Here is a 26,004-nt window from a genome sequence, read left to right as displayed (position 1 = left end):
GGACAATTGCATAACAGTTTTTTTTCATGCTGGCACCAACGTTAGTATGGAAACTTCTAACCACAGAAATGTGAGCTCTGGTGGGGGCTTTCTGAATGCTCTAACTCAAGGTTGGACTCAAAGCCCCAAACCACGAGAGCATGTTGCATCATCCTGTCAAAGTCAAAGTCAACTTTATTGTCAATTTTGCCATATGTACCGGACATATACAGAGAATTGAAATTGCGTTACTCTTAGACCCTAGGTGCATACACGTAACACTAAATACAAAAGGTAGAAATTTTAAAATACAATTATACATATAATATATAAAAAAACTAAATACAAACAAGGGCATATGGCAGAGAGTGCAAACCAGACAGAGTAGTGCAAATGCAAAAAAGAATATGGTGCAAAAGGAGCTTATAAGTTTAATAAAGTGACAGTTATAACAGACTAGTCTTTAGAGGTAGTCTGTGTGTAGTAAGAGGTAGTTAGCAGAGCACCAATACTACACAAAGTGACTGGTGCAGGTCGGTGGTTGAGTGTGTTTGTGTGAGTGTGTGTGTCTCTGTGTGTGTGTGTGTGTGTGTGTGTGTGTGTGTGTGTCGCAGTTCAGGAAGTTTGTGGGGCAGAAGGAAGTGGGGGCAGAGTCGGTAAAGAGTTAAGCTTCCTGACAGCCTTATGGATGAAGCTGTCCTTCAGTCTGCTGGTCCTTGCCTGGAAACTCTGCAGTCTCCTCCCTGATGGCAGCAGGCTGAAGAAGCTTTGCATTGGGTGGGATGAATAAGCTGCTATGCAGAGGGCTTTTTTGGTGAGACAGGTGCTATAGATGTCCTGGAGGGAGGGGAGGGGAGGGGAGAGGGACACCAATGATCCTCTCAGCTGCTCTGACTATGAGTTAGAGAGTTTTTTGGCAGGACGCATTGCAGGCTCCAAACTACACAGTGATGCAGCTCGTCAGGATGCTCTCGATGGTGCCTTTGTAGAAGGTATACATGATGGGGGCTGGTGCTCTTGCTCTTCTCAGTTTGTGGAGGAAGTAGAAACGCTGCTGTGCAAACAACAAACAACAGCATGGTTGCTCACATTTTTGTTCCTTTAAATGTAAAGTTTATTAGCATGAATGAAATCCATAGATCATATTTATCTCAGCTTTAATTTAAAAATAGATTAGTTCCCATATTGTTTTAGCCTGTTTTGAAACTTAGTTTTGTTATTTTCATAATAATGCATATCCTAATGCATAAGTTGGTCCGCCGATGCTCACCTCAGCAAAGCTCAATCTGCTCTGAACTACTACTTCCTCTTTCTGACTTACAGGAAACGCTTCTGTTGTCTCCACCTATTGTAATAAGTCTCACAACATTTCCTTATACAGAAAATGACTCAGCTTCTCTGAGGCCCATGGTTAGTGCTGCTAAAGCTTGCTATTCTTTATCAATTTATTATTTAATTTCACATTATTCATTTCAGATAGTTGAATCTGAGTCTGTTACAGTGTGGCTCATAATATAAGAGACCAGTTTTTGCTTCTTCAGAGCTTTACAAACCAGATTTAAAAGTGCTTACTTCTTTCAATGATTGTCATAAATCAGAATGTCGTGCGATCCGGTGTTTGTTAGTTTTGTATTTGCTTGAATGGATCAGCAGATTTGCCTGCATTAGCAAGTGTGAGGGTTCTGTGAACATTTGTTACTCAAATAGCCTGACCATGACATTAATGCTGAATGAGTGCAAAGATGGAGGCGACAACTGACAACTGAATAGAAATTTAAAGTGTTCCTGGGAGGGAAAATCCACTACATAAAGAGCACATAGTGTTTATTAAATACATTTCATAAATATGAGAAAATTAAGGAATATTAGTCGGACATCAGAGAAGATTGTTCATTACTTTTGGCTGGACACCTTTAGCTGAAACAGAATACTAATCCTAAAATGACATGTTCAACTTGCATATTGTGTTTATTAGTTAATAAACTGCTGTGACGTTCCAATGGAATAATCTTTTATTACATTATCAATTCGCTGGATAGGCTTCACTTCTTTTAGCTTGTTTTCTTAGACATTACTCAAATACTTGAAGAGCCTGACAATCGGGTTGGTCGTTGCCTTCCTGTTTGTTTTATTGTCTCTCATATATACAAAGTAGCCCTTTATCGCTGAGCACACGCAAAGGCTGCACGGAGTAGATCAACTGTATAGAAATGAAGGCTACGGTCACCGTGTTTCTTTTTTTAAATCTCTTTGGACTGTACTTCAGTCTCAACAGAAAACACTTTTTTTGTGAGAAAAAAATGGCCTGGAAATATGCACAGGCATACTGCAGAGAGTACCATGATGACCTGTCCACTTTCAGTAAAGAAGAGGCACAACTGCTGTCCATAAATCCAGAAATCAATGATTATCATTTTTGGATTGGACTGTACATGGTTTCTAAAAACATACAAACATGGAGTTGGTCAGGAGGTGAGGATCAAAAAACAGACTACTGGGACACTGGGGAACCGAACCGTCTCAACAACGAGTGTGGCTGTGTTCGAAAATCTACTGCTAAACTGCACAATGCTTGGTGCAATCAGCCTCTACCATTCTACTGTATGGAGGTTTTTGAGCCCATTCTGGTGCATCAAAATAAGACGTGGGATGAAGCCCTGAACTACTGCAGACAGAACTACATTGACCTGGTGAGCCTAAGTTCTCAGATAAAAATGGAAAAGGTGATAAATATCACCATAACATCCCAGACAGCTTTTGTGTGGACTGGTCTGCGCTTTATGGTTGGCCATTGGTTCTGGGTCAATGATGATAATCTTCAATATAAAGCCTGGACTGCAGAGGGGAAAGTCCAGTGCCCTGCTGGAAACCTGCGTTGTGGAGCTCTGGATAGAACAAGGAAGATTTGGCAACCCAAAAATTGTGAGGAAAAACTCAACTTTGCCTGCTTTAGGAAGCTTTAAATGTTCTTCATACCACAAATGTTTTGCCACTTGAAATGATGGTTGTGGTCAGCTTTTACCATATTGCACACTTTTGCCATTATTGCTTATACCACTGAGTGACAGATTGTTTGTGGTTGCTGTCTTAGATTTTTTGCATCACCATCACTTAATCTTGTAACAAAATCCTTATTCTAGAACACTATGTCTAAGTCTAAATATGTCTAAGTAATTTAAGAGAATTTTATTTTACTTTTTTTTGTAGCCACATAATGACTGACCTACTAATACGATAATACTGAATCTTCAAGCTCTTGAATGATTACCTATTGAAATTTGGAGTTTTTACTTTTAATTTGCATGCATCGCCTGTTTTCTTTGTATCAGTGTATTTAAGTATTGGGTGTACATTTTCTGTGTTGGGTTTCTGTAAACATTTTTTTTAATTGAATATTGCAGTCACTGTGTTCTTTATTTGTAGTCTCGTAGTTTTGGACTGAACTTTAAACTATGTAGAAATCACTTTATTGAGACCAATTAAAAAGATTTACTGCAGAAGGTACAATGATGACCTGTCCACCATCATTAAACACTCTTAAAGGTTCTTTATCGGCATTGATGGTTTAATGAAGAACCTTTAACATCCATAGAACCTTTCCACTGGACAAAGGATCTCCTTTAGTTTTCTTTCTCCTTTAGCTTACAAAACAGCGGCCATGGTGTGAGGCAATGATTCAACTAGGTGGTGATATGTCTTCTGGAGTATCTGGTATCATAAAGTGAACAGGTCTTCCAGTTCCTGTACATTGTGGGGTGATAGTGATGTAGCACAAACCAACTTATTTATTGGGTTCAAGTCAGGTGAATTTGGAGGCCAAGGGATTACCATCATGTTCCTCAAAGCACTCCTTATAATCCACAGTATATGTGTGGACTGAATAGATTTGAATGGATTGCTTGTTTATTTTGTTTGAAAGTAGATTTGTTTTGGGTGTTTATGGTTTCTGTATACATTTGTTAATCAAATATACTGTATGACAAACACTGATTGTCCGGTGTCTTTTTATTGATTTCTTTAAACACTAAACTGTGATGATATGGGTCTTATTGCTCTATTGCACTTTTTATTAACTTTTTATTGCACTATTTACCTCAAAAGAACCGGTGGGGCACATTTGTATTTATTCAGACATGTCTGTGAATATCTACAGTATGTGCCTGACAATCTGCTATATGTTCAGCCTATAAATTGTAATACTATTTTTGTTTTATATATCTTTTATATATCTATAAATGTGATTAGTGAAGTCACAATATTTTTTTTTTACATTTTCCTAGAAAAAGTAATTTCACACTCTGATTTCACACTGAAACACAAATCAAGATATGTTTTTGTTTATCTGGGGTTTAGAATAACCTAGGGTTAACTGTTTGAGGTGAAAAGCCATCTACTGTCTACCTTCTGGATCATATTGCAAGTCTGCTGCAATATGTAAGTTGATACACATTCAGTAATGTGCATTGGTGCACACCCAGCAGGTACATTAAGCTTCCAGTCAAATGAAAGTGTACTCTTTATAGCAAGTATGCAAATGTAGTATTCTTCTGCAGCATTTTGATTTGCACTTAAATCCTCTAACACATGCATTTTAAAGTTAAAACAGCTTGAGTAGAATACCATCCCTCACTGTTGCCCAATAGTGTTTTTTAAAATCATTGCCAGCACCCTCTTTGTTTTTAGAAATAATTTTTTCTTTTTTAATCTTTTTTTTTTTTTCAATTATAAAATCTCTAGCTTGCCTGATGGTGGCTAGGACTGGTGCATGTCAGTGTGGTTTTGTTGTGGTCATCATAGCTTTGAGCAGTTTAACCCTTCTTTAATTCATTTCTTAATTTATGATTTAATGTAGTCTGTTGGAAGCAGCCTAATACTAGGCTCACCTGAAAATATTGTAGAGACATGCATGGTATAACTCATAGAAAAGAGGCGTTCACTGTCTTATCAAATATAAGATTGCAAGATTTCCCTTCATCAGATGCAATTCTCAGTTTGAATGTTACAATTATTCAAAAATTGGAGTAAGACACAGAACTAAGATTAAATTGAAAGAACAAAGTAAATTATATTATTTAAAAAAAAATCCTGACATAGAATAGAAAATAAATAATTATAAAGAGACAAAATGTTTATCACATTTTATGACCCAATTAAATCCTGAAAATCTTCTCCACTCATTATTCCAGTTTGTTTCAGCCAAAACTACAAGGAATGGAGCAGAACTGTTTTGAAATTTTAACCAGAACAATTTAAAGTGCTCATGGTGTGAAGCACTGATGAGTTGTTGAGTGTTCTTCTCAATGCTGACTCTGGTTGAGACAATTACCATAAATGGCAAATGTAGCCTACCTGAACACTAAAAATTCAAAAATTAAATTTTTAATTAATTAATTAAAGAAAAACCTACAAGTATAATGCATAATGCATGTGATATGTGATGATTTCGTCAATTTAAACTGATCTGTAGACGACTACACATGCAACAGGCCTTTTTTCACAGGATAAAAGCTCAATCTTGAAAGGGTTATAAATTGAGTGTTGGGTTGGAGGCTTTGTGCACATTACATGCAACTTGACCGCTTTTGCCTCATCTTCCTGTCATGTGGTCTAAAGTGTCATTTATTGGGTTGGTTTTGGTAAAAGCTTTGTTTTAAGTCCCCAAACAAGGCACAACAAAAGTTTCAAGTTCTTTTAAAGGAGTATGCACGTATTAAAATAGATCATAACTGGCCTTACTACAAAATCTATAACCTTGAAGTCTGGTTAAGTTTCCTCAAAAATGTTGTTCAAATGGAATGTAACAAGCTAAAACACACACACACACACACACACACACACACACACACACACACACACACACACACACACACACACACACACACACACACACACATATATATATAAACATACGGGTATTTTCTTTTTCTTTCATATGGCTGACAGCATAGAAGCTCCTCTCAGAAACAACCGATAGAATAGATATTAAAATGACGCAATGCCGTTTGCTTCTGCCCAAAATGCTGGAGAAAACGGCACAGATGAGGTAGGCTAAATTAAATTTGCATCGTCTGTAGCCTATATACAACCAACCACTGTCAGGGTTAACCGGGTCCGGGGTTAACCATTCAAGCCAGTCAGCTTTCAGTATCAGCTTACTTCATCATCAAACCTGCTTGTGTCAATATAACAGGTAAACAATTTCAAATTGAGCCAAAATTCATGAAATACAAATGACTATAGAATCCGAAAGACTGAATGACAGGCTATATATAAATTTGGCATGATGAATGTATGGAGGATAGAACTCATTTAAGTTGTCAGTACATAGATGTTGCAATGGCGATCTCCAGTCAAATACAAATGTTTATAATGGTCAGAATCTGTATATCATGCGATTTGTTCCGCTGATTTACGCGTATAAACTTGGTGATCAGAGAGATTATGACGCCATCATTTATTGGTTTGATCAATTTTAGGAAAATATTTATATATTACTAAGCCATGCCGAAAAATTACTTAACTGGCCGCCATTTGTCAGTAACACCAGTTTTTCAAGTTCACCAAAGGTTGTTTCATGCCCAGTCGATCTTAGGACCTCTAGTACAAACTTGACATTTAGCGTACAGTATACATGAGGCTGAATTGAAAACATTTAGTTCTTGAACTGCAGTTTGAAACAAACTCCTTTACCTTTGAAATTTCGTTTCTGAACAGCAGGGGGAGTTAAATAGCCAAACTACACATTTCAGTGAACTTCTCCTCTTGCTGCTTCAGATAGCCATATTGTGTGTTAGTCTTAATAAGCAAACCTTAATTTAACCTTAGCGATACATTAATATACAAATAAGGCTATCAACAACTTAAAAGGGCTTTTAAAATGGCCATGTTACAAGCGTTATATAAATAAAGGTGACTTGACTTAAAAAAGACTTCAAAAATGTTTTTCCACCAATGGATTTAAAACCTTATATTTTTTTGAGGAATTATTTAGAGTTTGTAACTAGTAGGCTTTGCTGTGGATGTTATTAAAACCACTATACAAAAAAAGATAAAAGTTTTAGTAAGACAATGATATTCATTTTATTAGCACTCATAACTGCACTCAAATATAACTAATAAACATATTACTTATCGCAGACAGTATCACAGAATTGTTATTTAATACTAGAACATTTAGTAATGGAATATACAACATGTGTGTTTGAGCTTCTTTCAGTCTCGTGTCTGTTTGAGTTTCTTCCATGGAAATGTACTGCTGCGTAGCTTAACTCCTCTGCTGCACCCTAAAACCAACACCAAAGTACTTAACTAATTGAATTAAACGTAAATATAAGAAACACCAATATATTTTGTTTAATTATTACCTCATAAGCAGGAGATGAAGAAAGTGTTGTTTGCAGTGGCTGGGATTCTGTAAAAAAAAACAAATAAATAACTTTTTCAGTTTTCAGCAGTATCAGAGTTTTTAAAGATACAATGATATGTTAATGTGTACATGTATATTTTGCAGCGAGTGCTCCATAATAAACAAACTTCTCATAATAATATCTCAGTCATAACATCTGAATTTTCAGATTTTATAATATTCTATTTTTTACATCCAGATGGATTTAATTTGATCTTCATCACAATCAGTGGCAGAAATGCTCTAATAATTAACATTTTCATAATATGGTCATTAATGAATATTCTTGTTATGGAAATGAAATGGCTTACCAGAAAATGTTTCTTGTCGTTTTTGTACTCTCTTACATAGAAGGACAGCGATGATCACCAACCACAAAATATTTGTTGCTACCAAAACTGGAACCTTTAAGTCAGTCCAGGCAGACTCAGAAACTGGTTCTAAGATATAAAAAAACTCTTAATATTTCAACTGCAATTAAAATATGATTTGATCAATCATGTGAATTTTTCTCACCTCCAATTTCAAGCCTACTTCCATTCCCAAACAGTATCTCCCCACACGTGGCCACAGCGCAGTAGTAAGTCCCAGCATCGGTTAAACTGAGGTTCTTCTTGGGGAGATTGTAGACACAGGACTGTACATGTGAATCTTTCTCAGAGCTCTTCTCACATTGATCATTTATGTTTCCATGCTTGTAAATGATTCCTGGATGAGTGTCTCCCGATTCATGTCTAAACCAGTAGACACTCTGATTTCCTACACATTTCTCAGTGAGAACTGAACAGTGAAGATTCACAGAGTCTCCTGGGTTAAACTCGTGCTGATTTACCAAAGCACCCGAGTCCATTGTAGACAAAAACTGCTTAATATGATGTTGTCTTCTGTTTACCCCTGGAATGAGAAAACTATTACAATAGATGTTTAGTGATTTTTTCTTCTTCTTCAGAACATGCAATATGACTGCTTCTTGCTAGGTTTGCTTACCTTTATAGTTTAAAAATAACCCACTACTAAAAGTTGTAAGATCATAGTCACGAGCACCGCAGTAATAGATTCCAGTATCCGATGGCTTTGCATCATCAATGGTTAGAGCAAAATGATTCCCTTTCTTCAAAACTGTAAATCTCTTGTCATTTTTGAAATCTCCATAAAACGTTGGTGTGGAAGTTTCAGCATAAAGACTGAGGATGCATGTTGGAGCTTCTCCCAGAGACTGCTTGAACCAAGAGTAGTAGTTTCCATGGTCTTGAGATATCCAGCACTCTAAAGTTACAGTTTCACCTGCAGTGAAGGCCTCCAGGATATTCTTTTGAACTACGGCAGCAGATGCGATGAAGTCTGAGAGGTAAAACAAATGTACAAGCAGTATCAGCAGAGCAGATTAGTTATTCTTATTATAAGAGATATGTTTTCTATTATAACTTTGCAGTACAAATCTCTCTTCCATAACAAACACACCTGTCCTGAAGGGTAGACAAAATATCAGAAGTAGTTTTAACATAGTTGAGGTCCTCTCTACATTTGGCAACATCTTATGGAGTGTTTGCAAGACATGTGGGTGTGAAACACCCGGGTTTAGGGGAGTTAAGACTTGTCTTTTTGATTTAGATGAAGTGTGATTGGCTGTTGTAATTTTTCCATTCAGGCCTTTTGACCCAAGGCATACAGCATGTGATGTGGCTTATCTTTTTTTTCTTATGCTCATGATTGGAATCTGTGAATCTGGGTATGGTGCCTCCTAATGATCTACTGGTATTTTTTTTTTTTATTCTTGTGAATTCTCATTTTAAGTAGTTCACTTTTTATTTTCTTTATTTTTTACAATGTTAGCTCGAAAAAAAAAAAAAAATGAAACAAAACAAAACAAACAAACAAACAAAAAAACAAACAGGTCCGGTGTTATTTTATCAGGTTTATTGATAACCAGTCATTGTTTCAATAACAAAATACTCATGAAATTACATCTATATGTAGTATGTAGTCAAGAAATACATGGAACATTTAAATATTGTAGCTCATGCAATTAGCTGTTTCATATAATAAAGGATAATTGGATCATGGATGTTGGATGCACATTGGATGCTTTTTGATACCTAATTAATTATTTAACCCTCAGAACATGTCCACTAACATGTCAGCTAATGAACTGGTGCCCCCTATGTGCAGTCATTGGAAATACCTGCTTCTGTCAAACCACTAGTCATACAGTTCTTTGATCAGCTTCCCTCAAAATATTGTAATCCTTTACATTACCTATTTTAAAGCAAATAAAACATATCTATTCTTGTAAACTCTAAGCTCATGTACTGTAGTTTAAGTTTAGGCAATCTTTTTAACATAAGTTACTTGTAGGTTAGGGGTGTCCAAACCTGTTCATGGAGGGCCACTTTTAGCTCCAACCCTAATTAAACCGACCTCAACCAAAGTAACCAAGGTCTTTATACTCACTAGAAACTTCCAGGCAAGTGTAGCTCTAGGAGCAAGATTGGACTGTAGGTCATGGCTTCAAAAACAACATTGGTTGAAAGCAAGATCTTTGCGTAACATGCAATATATTTAAAACAGATTTTATTGTTTGCATGTGGTGTATTTTGAACCACTGCAGAAACACGTTTGCATGGTGATTCAGTGTGATAAAACACCTTGAATAATACTTTTGTGATAGAGGGTTGGTTGATAATGCTGGAAGAGAAACTCTAAATATAGCCAGATCTCACACTTCGCTTTGGTGCTTGAGTTTCACTGCAATAAGGTGATGGAAACTTTTACCCACAGACACCTTAAGCGCACTTAAGGCTGTTTGTTTGTTCTGTCACTTTTAGAAACAAAAGCTGACCGCAACCTGAGCACTGTGCATCAAATTCGCTGTCTTATATGTGTTTGCTGGCATAAGTCTCCTTCTGAAACCATTAGTCAATGTGTGAAGGAACTAACATGTGGTATTCATGCAGTTGCATTAACATTAACACTGCACTTTGATAAAATTGCATTGACACTTCAAAACACCATACACAAGATAAGACATATTACCATATTTTGATTGCACTATATGAAGGTTAAATAATGCCACATACGTAGAATTGAAGGTGTCTAGTTTCAATGGTGCACAGTAGTAAACAATTTATTATGCATTAGGAGAAATATGGTTTTTATTCCTAACGCGAAGAAAAGTCTATAAAAATAGGGCCCAATGCACTATTAATATAATGGAAATTTCAGTATTGATTTTTCCCACAGCTGTTTTATCCATATTTTGAATTACACTTGTGTTTTAGTGTTAAAGAAAATTTTTGTAAACTAAATGGATAATGTCCTGGCAGAAAATTATCAGCGCTTTTTCTGTTTTTCCTACAGTTTTCAATGCCAGAAGCCTGTAACATGTTTTAGACTGCAGGCTGGACCAATTTAAGTGACAGATCATATTAAACAAACACATTGTTTACATATTTTAAAATACATATACTATTATTGTTATTATTTATTTATTTATTTATTTTACTTTTATGAAGCATTACAAATATTTGTATATATTCTGACAAAAATAAGTATTCTAAATTTAGAGTTTATTTTCATGGCTGTTTCATAATCACATTCTCAACTGTATTTTTTATTCAGTTTACTGTCATCTGTCACCTTACTTGAAAACAACGGGTATTTTGTTTTTGTGGTTTTGGAAAGTAGTGTGAAACACATGTTGTGTGATAGTGTTTGTGTGGTTGTGAGGGCTGTGAGAGATGAGCTGAGGGGTCAGTCAGGTGGGTGGAACACAGTCAAACTGTGATGCTTTTATGTGCTAACAGGTGCACACACTGGCATACAGACAATTAAAAAAGCCTTAGTGTGATTTATTTTTGAACATAGTTTACACATTTTAGCATTTTCTTTAAATTCTCATGAGTAATATTATCAGTAATACTATATTTATAATGATCAGGCTACACTGCTGTTCACAAAGTGCATTGTTGTGAAATGTCTGCATAGTTATAATAATTTAAAAAATTTATAAAAATTTTAATAGCTATGTTTTGGTGTATATTTACAGCTGGGTCCGCTGAAGTTCCTCTCAGAATGTCTCATTCTACACTGAACAGCTTCTTCCTGTCAGGGTCTGAATAGAAAATGAAATCATTTACAACCCCTGCCTCTAAGAAGAGAAAGGGCCTGCTTTTGTCTTCATGATATATAAACAGATCTAAATAAAAGATTTCTTAGAACTTTTAAATACATTTGATCTTTACAACTTTTATTGCGTGAAAAAATACTAAACATTGCAGAGCTCACATACACTTTAAATGTACAGCTTTAGTAATAGTGTTTATATTAGAGTCTTGATGAACGTACGGCTTTTAAACAGTATTTGACCTTGTGCTGCTGTTGGACTATCTAGTTGCTGTATACACAACATCTGTATCCTCTGTACTTCTGGCTGCTCTTCTGGATTTTTTCTGGTGTTTTGAGAACTGTAGAGCGGCATACACTGATGAATTAGGCTCCTGCAACAGATTAAAAATGACTTCAACAACATTTAATAACAAATTTAATTCAAATATATGAGCACTTATAAAGAAACAAGGGCTGTACATACATACATACATACATACATACATACATACATACATACATACATACACACACACACACACACACACACACACACACACACACACACACACACACACACACACACACACACACACACACACACACACACACACACACACACACACACACACACACATATACACTTTTGTAGACTTATTGGGTTTACATGTTTTATGGGGACATTCCATAGGCGTAATGGTTTTTATACTGTACAAACCGTACTTTTTATCGCCCCACACCTACCCTACACCTAAACCTAGCCCTCACAGGAGATTGTGCATACTTTTACTTCTTCAAAAAAACCATTGTGCATGATTTATAAGCCTGTTTCCTCATGGGGACCTGAGAAATGTCCCCACAAGGTCAAAATCTACTGATATTCCTATCCTTGTGGGGACATTTGGTCCCCACAACGTGATGAATACCAGGTACACACACACACACACACACACACACACACACACACACACACACACACACACACACACACACACACACACACACACACACACACATATACACTTTTGTAGACTTATTGGTATCCAAATTCATTCTCTGGTCTTAAAATTATTATTAATTGCTAATTTTGACGTTGGGGACAGTTGTAAAAGAGTGAGGACATGTGATTTTATTTTTTCTAGCTGATATTGTTGCTGGTTTTACCCCACGTATACAGAATGCAAAATACTTTACATGCTTGCTTTACATTTTGCCTTATTTTTACTTAAAAAAATTAACCATATACATGTTTTCCGAAGACAGCAAAAACATGTTGTCCTTTTTAAAGACCTGGAAGGTTATAGCTATACAGAAAAGAGAAGCAGGCCTGCAGTCCATATGCAAAACATATCTCAAAATATATTCTATATTTCAACTAAAGATTGTTAGGCAGAAAAGTAATATTTAAAAAAACACTCATATTAGAATATTAGAAAAGTTATTTTATAGTTTATAACTATTGCCATTGTAACTGTTTTCAAAAGCAGAGATTTGCATATTAAAATCTTTTTGTACACCGGTCGACACGGTCATTCATTTCAACAGTAGATACTCTTTCTATACATGTTGCAGATTTTAGAATACTCTTAAGTAAAAAAAAAAAAAAAAAAAAAAATTCTTTTTGGTTATAGATTCTAATTAATTTATTTCATTTTTATTTAAATAATATAAGTTTACCTCATGTTGTTGTGTCACATGGTGATCAGCATCTGCAGCAACAGAAACGGAGACTAAAAAAAGAGGTTTAGCTTTTTTTTTACAGTTTTTTCACAGCACAGTTATTTGCCAAATTAGAACCATACAATAATGTAAGTAAAAAAAATTAACTGAATTGATGTACTGTTACCTTTTTTCTGTGTGTTTCTTCTCTGTATCTTAATAATGAGTGTGGTGAGTGGAATGATGATGAGAATAACAATAATGCCACCAAAAATAAATGCCAGCTTATAAAAGATGTTTTTAGAACAGTCTCTTGTAGAAATTGAGCTCTTCTTGAGATCTGTAAAAAAGTAAATTAAAAAAAAAAGTTTATCAAAATAAATTTTGATAAAAGTATTATTGTTTATGTATTTAACAAGTGTTAAAGGCAAATGATAAAAACCTTTATTTGTGATTCCTGTTTCATTTTGCTTTGGTGTAACACTCCTCTCTACGCAATAAGTGAAGACTTGAAATGAACACTATTTCTTATCCACACAGCATCACAAAAGCATTTTGGAAATTGTAAGAAGGAACATCTTCATTTACAAAAAAAAAGTATATTTTTGTTCTACAAATGTGCTGTTGAAAAAGAAAGATTACCTTTAACGTCTAGGTGAGTTCCATCACCAAATGTCATCACCCAGTTATGCCAACCACAGTAGTACAGACCAGAATCAGAGATATCCATGTTCAGAATCCTTAGGGATGTGTTTTTGCTATTTAGGGACATCACCAGATGATCTGGTTGAAAACCATTTAAATACGTTGCCTTTACTTCAAGCTCATAGGGTAAGATCATGTATACAATGGCAATAGGTACAGAACCGTTTGTTTGTTTGAACCAGTGTATGTTGTTTCCCTTTTCTGAGGTGTGCTGACACCAAAAGATCACGTTATCTCCTTTTTGAACTGTGATATTGGTTGACTGAAAGGCTTTAGCTGTGAAAAAACCTAAAAACCCACAGAAGACACATATAACTTTGCAGCATATTACAATTTAGAACATTGATAACACAAAAGAAATGCTGTATATAGAACTGTCTCACACCTAATATTTACAAATCAGTCTTGAATTAATCATTCATCTTGCATAATTGAAGTAATTATAGTATGGTATTGCTTACCCATGCCACAGATCAGCAGCGCTGAAAATATATGAAGCATTGCAGTACTGAACCAACAAGGAAATTAAGATGAGGAAATCAATGTGCTTTTTATGTGAGGGGTGTGGCTTATGCCTACTTCAAGCTATGGAAAGCCTGTCAATCAAAGGCAAGTCCACAGCTTATATTTCTGTCAGAATCTTTGATGCCTTTTAATGATAATTTCTGAATTATATTATAGACATACATTTTACCTGCCCCACAAATTGTTAAACTTGACTTCATCCTAATTTTGATTCTCTGAAGTCTCATGATTTAATGTATCACGTCACAGTAGCTTTCCACATTTCCAGTTGATTTACGGTGTATGCAAGTGACTAAGTAGAACTACTGTTTAGTAATGAGCAAGCTAGCATTAAATGGTATTAGTTAACACTATAGTCTCTGACTTTGACAAAACTAATGTGTTTGAAACCGTGAGATCCATGTATAACAGTCAGCGTAATACTTTAAGCAGCATTCAAATTGAGATTTAACTTAAAACACTGACGTTTAATTGTAACAAATGTTACAAATGTTAAATGTACAAGTGTCAGACTCTGCAAATGGTATTATTTCAACACTGACGAACCCGGCACTTAGTTCAGTTAGATTTTTCTCCAATATGCGAAAACATTGGCAAACTAGTTTGTATGTAAATATGTGATGTTGTGGATTCTGTCTGTTTTTTTTGTATTTATTTATTTTTTATTATTAATTGTTTTTGTTATTTTGTTTGTTGTATTGTTTGTGTACTTTTTTGGACCATGATGTGTAATAAATAAATAAATAAATAAATAATCTTAACCTAAGGTCAAAGCATTTGTGAACTGGAAACAGATTAATTAATGGTAGGAGTCAAAGTACATTGCAACCAAATTTTAATAAACTTAGCCGTTATTTACAGTAGTGCAAAGAAAAGACAGATCTCTGATTGCCTCAATTACATTTCTTAAAAAAAGTAAAACAGATACTATTTAGCTGTTAAAAATAAACCATAGTTAATTAACTAATAATATGTACAGTATGTTTCTTGTTTCAAGCATCAGTGTACACTGCAATTGTTTCCTCAGTATGTCGTCCTGCTGTTTTGGGTCTCTTGTTTGAGAAATACACAGCAGCGTATTCTACTGAATCATTTTCCTGTAAAGAAAATTAATTTTATTATACGGCATCTTAGCAAAATGTAATGCAAAATAGAGAAATAGACTATAGAAGAGGCAAGACAGTAATTAATTTAGAAAATAAGTAAATATTTGGTTCATTATCATAAAAAGGGATTGTCTTTAAATGATTTTATCTTAGCCCTTAGAGTAATATAAGTTTGTGGAGTGTACCTTGTCATTATGCTGTTGTGCTTTGCATGCAGCGACTGTTCCAAAGCAAAAAATAAATAAATAAATAAAAAGGAAAATCTGTTGCTGTTTCAGTGTTGTCTTTTTAAACATTTTTGATTTAACTTGATCCTTTTAAGCAGGTGTAAAGAGTTTACCTTTTTTATGCTTCTGCTTTCTTTGTTCTTTGATGATCGCCAAAATAAGAGGAACAATGCATGTTAAAAAAAGTATTCCACCAAATAGGAGGGTCAGCATGAAATAGATGTCTCTAGAACACTCCTCAGTAGACAAGGATGATTGCTCATGATCTGTATCTGTAAATGTGGATACAATTTCAACGATACATTTTTTGATGACACCACAAAAACATATATATATTTTTTTCTCCTTAATTTGATTAGAGATTAACCAAAAACATGTCAGACATATATTAAACACCTGCAGTTTTATACTGAAGTTAAAATGACATACCCTTTTTTGAGGTTCCTGTGTAAATTCTCTCTGACATGAAAACAGTTGACCGGTATAAGTCATTTTCCACCGTGACACTTACTATGGTATTTAAATTGTGGTGTTTTTCAAAGTGTGCTATTAATAACAAAGTGAAACAAAGAGATAAAAAAACATTATATGAACATGAGAGTATTTTGAGAGAGGTTAAAAAAAATTACCCTTTATTTCAAGCTTAGTTCCATCACCAAATTTCAAATCATAACCCCCAGCTCCACAAAAGTAGAAGCCAGAATCAGAAATTTTCACTTGTATAATTGTTAGCGTGGTGCCTTTCCTATGCTGATCCATGATCATGCGGTCTTTTGTGAAATTGTTGAAATAATTTGGCTTAACCTTCTGAAGACTTTCGGTGTATAACATACGCACAATAGTAATGGGTACATCACCGTCTGTTTGTTTGAACCAGTACAGATGTCCAGAAACATGAATATTGTGTGGACACCATATAGTGACACTTTCTCCTGGATAAGCCTGTATACTTGCTGTCGAAAACATAACTTGGAGAAAACCTGAAAGCCATTAAACAAGAAAAGTAAAACCATAGCCACACACAAAAAACCATCATTTTCTACATTAAAATGTATTTTGTAATGTTAAACTCTCAAGAGATTTTATTACAATTCTCTATAATTGCATAATTGTAGTTTTCAGTAGAAAATGAATCTTACCCATCCCAAAGAGCAATAAAGCTGCAGCTGAAATATGTAACATTTCTGCACTGAGTCAAAACAGAGCTGAAGAGGAAATTAAGTGGGCGATATTGATGTGTTTTATATATAAGGAGGAGTGGCTTTTGGCAAAGCCAAACTATAGTAGACCTATCAATGTAAAGGCCAGTTGAGGTCAGACAGATATGTGATATAGCTGCAATAGAAAAAGTCTCTCTACAGAGACCATAATCAAAAACAGAATATGCTATAATGATGGCCTGCACTACTGTTTAGCTGGTGTGTTTTTTTCTACTTGTTTTTTTTTTTTTGTGTGTATATTTTTCTTGTAACTACATACCTCTCAGGTATATATTTATTTAGACATGTCTGTTAATATCTACAGTACATGCTTGGCTGCCTGTTTTTTACACATTTGCTTAGAGAAACCGTAAAACAGGTTGAACATCCTATGGACTATATATTATGTTACACTTAATGATGTGCATTGGGCATATCCCAAGCCTGTACAGTACAGTACAAGTCAAATTAAGTATGCAGTACATGCTTATTGTTTTACACTGTATTAAATCCTTCTCATAAGTTAAAATATCTAATTTGCAAATTTGAGTAATTACCATCCCTCACTACAGCCCCCTAGTGGTATTCAAAATCAGAGCCTTCTGTCTACAAAAACGCTTGGCTGGATGGTGGGCCTATTAAGGGCATCATGACATGAAGTCTTGAAATCACAAATGCTCATGCATAATGCTTTTTTAAATACATACAGAATGTTTTGCACCACAAAAGGACTAACATTTTCCATTTCAGACACATTGTTGAAAGCTAATAGAAGTGTGTGTGTGTGTGTGTGTGTGTGTGTGTGTGTGTGTGTGTGTGTGTGCGTGTGCGTGCGTGTGTGTGTGTGTGTGTGTGTGTGTGTGTGTGTGCACCTGGTATTCATCACGTTGTGGGGACCAAATGTCCCCACAAGGATAGGAATACCAGTAGATTTTGACCTTGTGGGGACATTTCTCAGGTCCCCATGAGGAAACAGGCTTATAAATCATGCACAATGAGTTTTTTTGAGGAAGTAAAAGTGTGCACAATCTCCTGTGAGGGCTAGGTTTAGGTGTAGGGTAGGTGTAGGGCGATAGAAAGTACGGTTTGTACAGTATGAAAACCATTACGCCTATGGAATGTCCCCATAAAACATGTAAACCCAACATGTGTGTGTGTGTGTGTGTGTGTGTGTGTGTGTGTGTGTGTGTCTTTTTGCAAGACGTAAAAAGAAAAACCCTTTGTTAAATGTTTATATCACAGGTTTTTATTTGTACTCTTCTTAAAGGGTTTGCATTTATGGAAAAAATGTATTTGTCCTTTATCATTTGGCTTACATTTTTAATACATTTAATTACAATCATTAAAAAAAAAAACTTTGATAAAATGCCAACGCTGATGAAACTATCTGTACTCAACTTTCCGTCAGCCATAATAAAAATAATTTACAAGCAATGAAACAGCCACTAGTAGTTTAAAACAAGAAATTTGAGTTTTCACTTCACTTTTTATGACATACAGACCTTCCAAATTATCCACTTTCACAGTTTGTACCTGTAAAGCCACAAGGCTATAGGTCCAGAGCACGTTGTTGTGATTTTGTTGCGGTCATCACATATTCGAGTTCTGTCCATCCTTCATTAATGTTTTTAATGGCTGCAATTTTGATGACCGCATGGTTTTGTGATTACATGTTCATTTCCTTTCATCTGCTATGTATGCAGTCAAGAAACACTTACTTAGAACCTAAGAAGGTCAAATTACCACATGACCAGCAGGAAACCACAACTAGCACACTGCCTTTATGTCTTTGTTTTAGAAATAGTTTTCTCTAAGTATACTTCTTTTAAAAATTGCACATATAAAGTGTTATATATTTACTAATGGTGGCTACTGGGGTTACTCATGCAATTATTTGAGAAATTAAGAGTAGATTATGAAATAACCTCTGAAGGAAAAGATCAGTGGGGGAAAAAATCTGGAACAGTACTTTTTTTTTTTTTAACACATCCTACTGGTTGCTCACATCATTCATTGCATCTCTGGTGATGTTCGTTTAGTCATTGTTCTCCTGTTTCTTACTAGTTTAGGATAAATCCATCCAGATATGATAAACTTTGGATCTTTGCTTCTCTTTCTAATTGGTGAGTTGAATTGTCTTTTATGTCAAAACTAAAGTGTATTTATGTTAATCTAAACACTTGCTTGTTACTTGCTACTATTTTTGTTTAGGCCTTTCTGCATCGCACCTGAACAATCCACCTGTGTTTGCCAAACTGGGAGAAACCATTAATATGTCTTGCTTTTACCAGAGCCAAATGGCCATGCACTTCTCATGGTACAAGCAAGAACTTGGACAGAATCCCAGGCTCATCTCCACCATTTACAAGTATGACAACAAAGCCCAGTTTTACCATAATTTCCGAAATAATTCATGCTTCTCTGTGCTGAATGACAAGGGTGTGCATCGTTTGGTGATAAGAAACATGCAGCTCTCAGACTCGGCAACGTACTACTGTGGAAACGCTTATTCTAATGTAATGGAGTTTGTCGGAGGGACAGAGTTGATAGTTGAAGGTAATTATTTTCTTTATATTTAAGAGCGTATAGTGGTAGTGAAGCTATTATGTAAATGCTAACTTATAAGAATTAAGTACCATATTTGAATGCAATTTCCATAACATCTTACACAAAACTCACTCATTAAATTTCCATACAGGGGTGAAAAGCAACACTTTCATAAAACAACCTGCTTTAATTTCATCACATCATGGAGATTCAGTGAGTCTTACCTGCACAGTTTTAAATCAGAGCTGTGTGGGAAACAACAGTGTGTACTGGATCATACAGGAATCAGAAGAATCTCAGCCGAGATTCATTGGCGTACATGGAACAAGTATTGGTTATTGCGAGTGGAGCTCTGAAGCTGGTTTTAGAGCCCAAAGATGCGTCTACAGCTTCTCTAAGAAAGATCTAAAATTTCCTGATTCTGGGACTTACAGCTGCACTATTGCTGCATGTGGGGAGATTCTGTTTTGGAATGTCACTAAACTGGACATTATAGGTATGTTCTTTAAGAATGAATTGATAAAAAAGTAGCACTTTTATGGTGTGTTAACATTATATCCACAATTTCGTCTCTTTCAGGTACTGATTCAGCTGAACAGATGATGACTTTTGTTATTCTTTCAATTGTTAGAACATTTCTTCTTTTAATTACTGTTGCCACAATTACTTTTTGGTACTGCATTAATTCAAAAAGCATTTCAAAAGATGGCTTTTCTCCATCTGCCGTTGCTCTCAGAGATAGACGATTCCAACCAGAAGGAAGACCAGGTCTGTTAAGGAAACCAGCTTCTGATTATCTGTAATACGCATGTAACATCACTCCAAATCCATGTATGATGTGGAATGACAAGCAAAGACATAATCGAAACCTTTCAACTTTTGTTTCATGTAATAGTGTTCTTTTATGAATGTCTCCTTATTGGAAATAAACTTTCCAGTGTTCAACTATGTTTGATTCTGGTTTATAGGAACAATACAAGACCACCCTGGAATTTACTTTTTTTTTTAAACACGTCTTCGCAAATTAGGTTAAATATCTGAATTATGCAGAAATGAAAGATACATACACATTTTACATCGTTCTTAATTCATGTCTTTATTCCATAACAGAGTAGGGAATGGACAGATGTGCTTCTGGACACAAAAACGTTTTAAAAATGCATTCAACCAATGAATACAATTTTTGATAAGGAAATAGACACACACACACACACACACACACACACACACACACACACGCACACACACACACACACACACACACACACACACACACACACACACACACACACACACACACACACACGCACGCACACACACACGAAGAACACAAATAACAAGGGTATTTAAGCCAAGAACAGGTGGAACTTTGTAGGAAACATTCTCATAACAATAAATTTGGTGATTTTTCTGGGATGTGGGCATCTGATTTAGTGAACGTCTAAGCAAAACCTATTATAGGAAGTAGAAATAACCAAGAGAATTATGCTTTAACTTCACACAAAAATAATGCAACAGTGTTTAGATGCAACAGACCTATAAATATTTCAACAGGAGGTAAGTTACTTTATTTTTGTATAAACATGGTAAAACAAAACAGATAGTAGAATACAAAAATGTATAGAATGTATATACTTCACCCAGAACAGCTATTTAGGATAATTGTCAGAATTTAACTTCTCAATTCATCATCGACAAGAGTAAATTTAGTATACAGTGCCTTGCAAAAGTACTCATACCCCTTCATTTTTTTCACATTTGGTTTTGTTGCAGAATTATGTTAAACTGCTTTAAATTAGTTTTTTCCCCACATCAATTTACACTCCATACATTATAATAATGACAAAGCAACCAGATTTGCAAATTTTACAAATGTATTAAAAATAAAACACTGAAATAAGTACACTGCATAAGTATTCATACCCTTAACTCAGTACATAGTTGAAGCACCTTTACAGCCTCAAGTCTTTTCAGTTGAGATGTAGATTAATGTGGGGAAAAAAAGTAATTTAAAGCAGTTTAACATAATGCTGCAACAAAACAAAATGTGAAAAAAATTGAAGGGGTATGAATACTTTTGCAAGGCACTGTAGCAACAAACTAGCCCATAGATGTTCTGGGAAAGTATTTTAGTTAATTAAATTATACAAAATTATTATTGTTAAACAAATACCAGACAACTATTAATAAAACACATTACAAATACAGATAAGAATGCACTTACCTACAGAGTTTCACTGTTTTTATGTTGTTTGAACATGATTATAATAATTATAACTGCAGAAATTATGTTTGAGGACACCAAAATGAAAGTCACTGGATCCATAATGTTCTGCTCTGCAAAGCACATATTGCATATGGTAATGTTTTTAAAATACCAGCATAACATTCACGAACATTCAATAAAATGCACTGAATATTACCTGTCTCAGCCAAAGTCAGTTTAGTTCCATGGCCAATGATTATTTCTCCATCTACATCCATGACACAGTAGCAAATACCAGTATCTGAGAGTGTGAGGATCCCCATTGTGAAGTTGTAAAGACATGTTTGTGTTGCAGCCATTATAAAATGAGCATCTTTGTTGCCATCTATAATTCTCAACATGGATTCTCTTGAGCTTTGCTTGAGCCAGTAGCCACTGTGTTGTGCACAGTCCTCAATGAACTGAACTGTACACTGTGATGTTATCACCAAGATGAACAGGGTTTAAAACAGGTTGCTGTTGAAATCTTGCTTTTGAATGTTTTCCTTAAAAATGAATTCAAAATATAAAATATAACACACTTTTTAGACAACAGAATGAATGAGTTCAAAGTTTTGCAATAGTACAGATAAATACTTACTTTTTATCATCAGAAACGTTCCAGGACTGAAATACAATGCAGTGAACTTAATCACTCCACAATAGTAAGTTGCTACATCCTCTTATGTCATTTGGAAAATGTTAAGATGATAAGTTCCATTTCCCATTGTCACACCAAGATGTCCATCATCAAAGCCTTTCAGAAAATGGACATCGTTCCTATAATAGGACATTGCTATGGGCTGCGGCTTCTTTCCTAATGGTTGCTTGTACCACACAATGCGATTAAAATCTTTTTGGGAAAAATAACATTGTATTGTCACACTGTCTCCAATTTTGGCTTGTTGCACACATTTTGGTTGGTTAATAGCTCGGGCTGTGAAGCAACCTGAATTTAAAAAGTAAATTAAAAAATGTCCTGAAATAAAAGTCCATGCTTTAACAATATATTTAAGAAGAAGATAAACAATGTTTGCTTACCACAAAAAGCAAGCATGATTGCACTCACAGCATGAATCTTTTCTAAGCATTTGCTCATTTTGAACAATGAGAGACACAGGTCACCAAAAGGAAAATGTTGTTTGAGCTGATTGGTAGATGTTGTCAAATGGTAGAGTTGCTCTTTTTTGGTTAACCAACAGCCCCCTTTTTTAGGACATGTTTTGACACCATACGTTAAACCCACTGGTGGAAAGTTTGCTATTACATATTTATTAAAATATTGTTTTTCTAAACCTAAACTAATCTTGACAAACTACTTAATCTAGTTTCCATATTCTGATTAAAATACTTAGCATAAGTAATTTATGAATTTGTGACAAAGTACTCAAGTAATGCACATGTGCAATCATTAAGGGTAGGTAGAAACCTTGATTAGTGGTCATGCGAAGAGTTTAACTTCTAAATACAATACTTACTGCCTACTTCATAAATAGCATTAATAGTATGTAATTATGATTTAGATTTAGATTGCTATAATCATCAGCATAGATAGATTATGCACCTTTGAAAAATTTTTTTGTGATAAATTGAATGGAGTATTAAAATAATTCGAACACAGAGGTTATTAAAAACGCCAGACATACCTAGCTTGAATAAAAGTCACAGACTAACCATCTGAATAATGATATTTTACAAACTTTGAATTACATATGTATTCTTACGTTTTACATTTATTTGGAAGTTTTGGTGGACTGTTTTTGTTCTTTATTGATATGCTACAACAGTTAACCTTTAGGAAACTTTGAAAAATAGGCCACTTTGTTTTCCATCCGTCTTTGAAACCACACAATGCTTTTTTCTTAGTTTCTGGTTCTTGTGGGCACGTACAAGGGTCTCAACAGCTCATTAAATATATATGCATATCTGCCCCTGACCCCATTACAAGACATAAAAGAAGGCAAACATGGAAAGTACAAGCAATACTAGAAGTTGTTTTTATTATTATTATTATTATTATGTTCTGAACCCTTCAGCTTTGACATACTGTAGTAATTCTTAAATGATTCCAAGTTGTTCATAGTTTGCATAGAGTGCAATTTTAATATAGCTTAGGGTCAGTTTTAATAATGTCAGTTGAATATTGATCATAAGCTGAAACAGTAACTAAAACAGAAACTTTAAACAGAAGCGCAATTTTAATAATAATGTTGCAAAATAAACTGAAAGCAGGAAAGTACATGCTGCAGGAATGAAGTATCTGTCCGGGTTCAGCAGCTTCAAATACTGAGAACCTGATGAACCTCCATAGTAAAGTGTAAGGTTTTGTCATTATTATATATAAAAAAGAGGTCATCAACAGTGTACTGCAGTTCAAAACAAAATGCGAAGCAGAAGAAATAGCTTAGCTTTCTTCAGTATTGTCCGGCATCAACATTTGGCATTTAAGGCTGGAGTAGATTGTATCCTTTCTCGTTGCTCTACGCTCAGTTGCTGAACTCTCTCTGTTGTCATTGTTTTCAGGGAATTGTAAGGTTGTGTAGTTTGGGTTCAAACTATCTTGATTCTGTAAGGAGAGAAAAAGCGGATGAAAAAGTATACTGATAAACTGAATGAACTGATAAAAAGTATACTATGAATGCAGTGTAAGTTTTATATGAAGTGCATGAATATAAATACTAGTGTCAAAAAGTTAGGAAATTCTGACTTACAAGAGAAGAACTGACATCAGGCTCTGGTGTGTCTGGTGGAGAGTGGTTAGTGTCAGGAATGTAAAATAAGGAAATAAAACAACTGAGCCCCGAATTTTTATAACTGAAATGTACCTGCATGTAATTCACTCGTTCTTCTCAGTCTTTTACAGAGCAGTATGTTGATTATTCCACTCAAAAGCAAAATGAGAGTATTGAAGACAAACACCACATGGTAAGGCCAGTTTTGAACTTGATTCTCTAAAACATAGAGAAAATATTTTGGTTATGTTGGCGTATCAGTAATGTACAAGAAAATGCACATAAGACACTTTTCTTTCTCAAAATTCTTAATACAAAAACTTTTCTGTTTTAGTAGTAATCACCAAAGTAGTTCTTACCTTTCAAAAAGAGAGTTACATTTCCACAAATGGTTTGGTTGCTCTGCGTACACTGATAATGTAAGGGACCTGTTGAACTTTTAACGCTAAAAATGAACCTATCATGTTCTTGTATATTATAAAAGTTTGCGTTGCATTTTACAACTCTACATGTTTTACTGAAAGCCATTTTTCACCTACAAAGGAAACCACAAAATAGGCCTGTTAATGTTATAATAAATAGATGACAATGTACTGTAATATGATTCAAGAGGAAATGAACTTACATGATGAGTATGAAGAGTGTCTCACATGATCAGAGTCTCAGGGGGCTAAAGAGGGACGGGCTTTGAACAGTGCCTTATATAGGCCACCATATAGACAAAATCACCTTTCACCTCAAGAGGAGCTGTCATTAGTGTGTGAAAGTCAGTTTGGTTTTAACACTGGTGGTGAGGCTACCATGCCCACATTTATATACTGTATATACTCTATGATATTTGGCTTAGAAAGTCACTGGTGCAGTCCTCTCATATCAGTGAGTAAAATGCCTTCAGAAATTCTTGATTTATAATTAAGTAATATATATTTAAAAGAAATTCAGAGGAATATTATTGCTGTTGCCTGTTAGACCACAACCAATCATATTTTCATCTTTCGCCACTGATGGCCATTAGCACATGTGGTCACACCAGGGGCGTAGCGTCTGGGTATGCAGGGTATGCAGGTGCATATGGGCCCACCGAGCCGAGGGGGAACTTTTAATTGAAACGATGGAACAAATATAGTCCTGCACAAGCCCAGCCCTGGCTCGAGATGCTCAGGCCTGAGACCTGCCATTGTCTGACAACTTAGCTATGGCTATGTGGCAGCCATTTAAATGGTTAAGTTTTGGATTTTAATGGCAAAGTGACAAGATTTGGTTTCATTTCTTTATTAAGGTCAGTTTGGAACATTTTATGTTTTTTAAAGTAATGACCAAGCGGTCAGCGGCAATGAGTTGAGCATGTAAAGAAAAGGGAAGCGCCAGCGCAATCACTTTCATTTTTTTCTTAATAACAGTGGAAACCTAAAATACGCCATCATTTTTCCTCATAAAGGTAAGAGTAATACACAATTCAGAACTGCAAAAGGTCTATTTATCTTTTATATGTGTGCACTTACAATATCAACAAAACTTCTTCTGCTTCTGTAAAATAGCTAAAGAAAACAAACCTTTACTTTCTGCACTTT

The 26,004-nt window shown here is 35.0% G+C and overlaps 4 protein-coding genes and 1 gene segment (V, D, J or C); 2 read left to right on the top strand and 3 right to left on the bottom strand.

The window, feature by feature from the left end:
- Positions 1-2,189: 2,189 nt before the first annotated feature.
- On the top strand, positions 2,190-2,942 carry LOC141331774 (secretory phospholipase A2 receptor-like). The gene has a single exon (XM_073836803.1). The coding sequence runs from the start codon at positions 2,190-2,192 to the stop codon at positions 2,940-2,942; it is 753 nt and encodes a 250-aa protein (XP_073692904.1).
- A 4,249-nt stretch (positions 2,943-7,191) lies between these two features.
- nitr12 (novel immune-type receptor 12) lies at positions 7,192-8,888 on the bottom strand. Its single transcript, XM_073836695.1, has 5 exons — positions 8,846-8,888; positions 8,372-8,725; positions 7,901-8,278; positions 7,696-7,818; positions 7,192-7,262 (listed from the first exon to the last, which is right to left on the bottom strand). Exons 1-5 carry the CDS (start codon positions 8,886-8,888, stop codon positions 7,192-7,194), a joined length of 969 nt encoding a protein of 322 aa, XP_073692796.1.
- A 2,878-nt stretch (positions 8,889-11,766) lies between these two features.
- LOC141331653 (uncharacterized) lies at positions 11,767-14,317 on the bottom strand. The gene is made up of 5 exons (XM_073836694.1): positions 14,314-14,317; positions 13,790-14,140; positions 13,335-13,487; positions 13,166-13,197; positions 11,767-11,880 (listed from the first exon to the last, which is right to left on the bottom strand). The coding sequence occupies exons 1-5, from the start codon at positions 14,315-14,317 to the stop codon at positions 11,767-11,769; spliced, it is 654 nt and encodes a 217-aa protein (XP_073692795.1).
- A 1,052-nt stretch (positions 14,318-15,369) lies between these two features.
- LOC141331368 (Ig kappa chain V-V region HP 123E6-like) lies at positions 15,370-16,892 on the bottom strand. The segment is given in 4 exon segments: positions 15,370-15,474; positions 15,669-15,703; positions 16,340-16,690; positions 16,850-16,892. Coding segments are annotated over 4 exon segments (534 nt in total).
- Positions 16,893-18,995: 2,103 nt separating this feature from the next.
- LOC141331652 (uncharacterized) lies at positions 18,996-20,259 on the top strand. The gene is made up of 3 exons (XM_073836693.1): positions 18,996-19,032; positions 19,608-19,952; positions 20,036-20,259. The coding sequence occupies exons 1-3, from the start codon at positions 18,996-18,998 to the stop codon at positions 20,257-20,259; spliced, it is 606 nt and encodes a 201-aa protein (XP_073692794.1).
- The last annotated feature ends 5,745 nt before the right edge of the window (positions 20,260-26,004 follow it).

Source organism: Garra rufa, chromosome 3 (genome assembly GCF_049309525.1).
Source record: "Garra rufa chromosome 3, GarRuf1.0, whole genome shotgun sequence".
Lineage (NCBI taxonomy): Eukaryota > Metazoa > Chordata > Actinopteri > Cypriniformes > Cyprinidae > Garra > Garra rufa.
Note: the sequence above shows the minus strand (reverse complement) of the source record. Positions and strands in the feature narration are given on the sequence as shown.

What these genes read in the sequence shown, in the direction of transcription:
- nitr12 (XM_073836695.1), bottom strand. Translation starts at nt 8,888, where the DNA reads ATGTTAAAACTACTTCTGATATTTTGTCTACCCTTCAGGACAG. An exon ending in TTGTCTACCCTTCAGGACAG is followed by an intron (nt 8,726 to 8,845) that starts GTGTGTTTGTTA and finishes TTTACCTCTCAG; the next exon opens with ACTTCATCGCATCTGCTGCC. An exon ending in AAGTAGGCTTGAAATTGGAG is followed by an intron (nt 7,819 to 7,900) that starts GTGAGAAAAATT and finishes TCTTAGAACCAG; the next exon opens with TTTCTGAGTCTGCCTGGACT.
- LOC141331652 (XM_073836693.1), top strand. Translation starts at nt 18,996, where the DNA reads ATGATAAACTTTGGATCTTTGCTTCTCTTTCTAATTG. An exon ending in TTTGCTTCTCTTTCTAATTG is followed by an intron (nt 19,033 to 19,607) that starts GTGAGTTGAATT and finishes ATTTCCATACAG; the next exon opens with GGGTGAAAAGCAACACTTTC. An exon ending in CACTAAACTGGACATTATAG is followed by an intron (nt 19,953 to 20,035) that starts GTATGTTCTTTA and finishes CGTCTCTTTCAG; the next exon opens with GTACTGATTCAGCTGAACAG.
- LOC141331653 (XM_073836694.1), bottom strand. An exon ending in AACTCACCTAGACGTTAAAG is followed by an intron (nt 13,488 to 13,789) that starts GTAATCTTTCTT and finishes ACTTTTTTACAG; the next exon opens with ATCTCAAGAAGAGCTCAATT. An exon ending in AAGAAACACACAGAAAAAAG is followed by an intron (nt 13,198 to 13,334) that starts GTAACAGTACAT and finishes CTGTTGCTGCAG; the next exon opens with ATGCTGATCACCATGTGACA.
- LOC141331774 (XM_073836803.1), top strand. Translation starts at nt 2,190, where the DNA reads ATGAAGGCTACGGTCACCGTGTTTCTTTTTTTAAATCTCTTTGGACTG.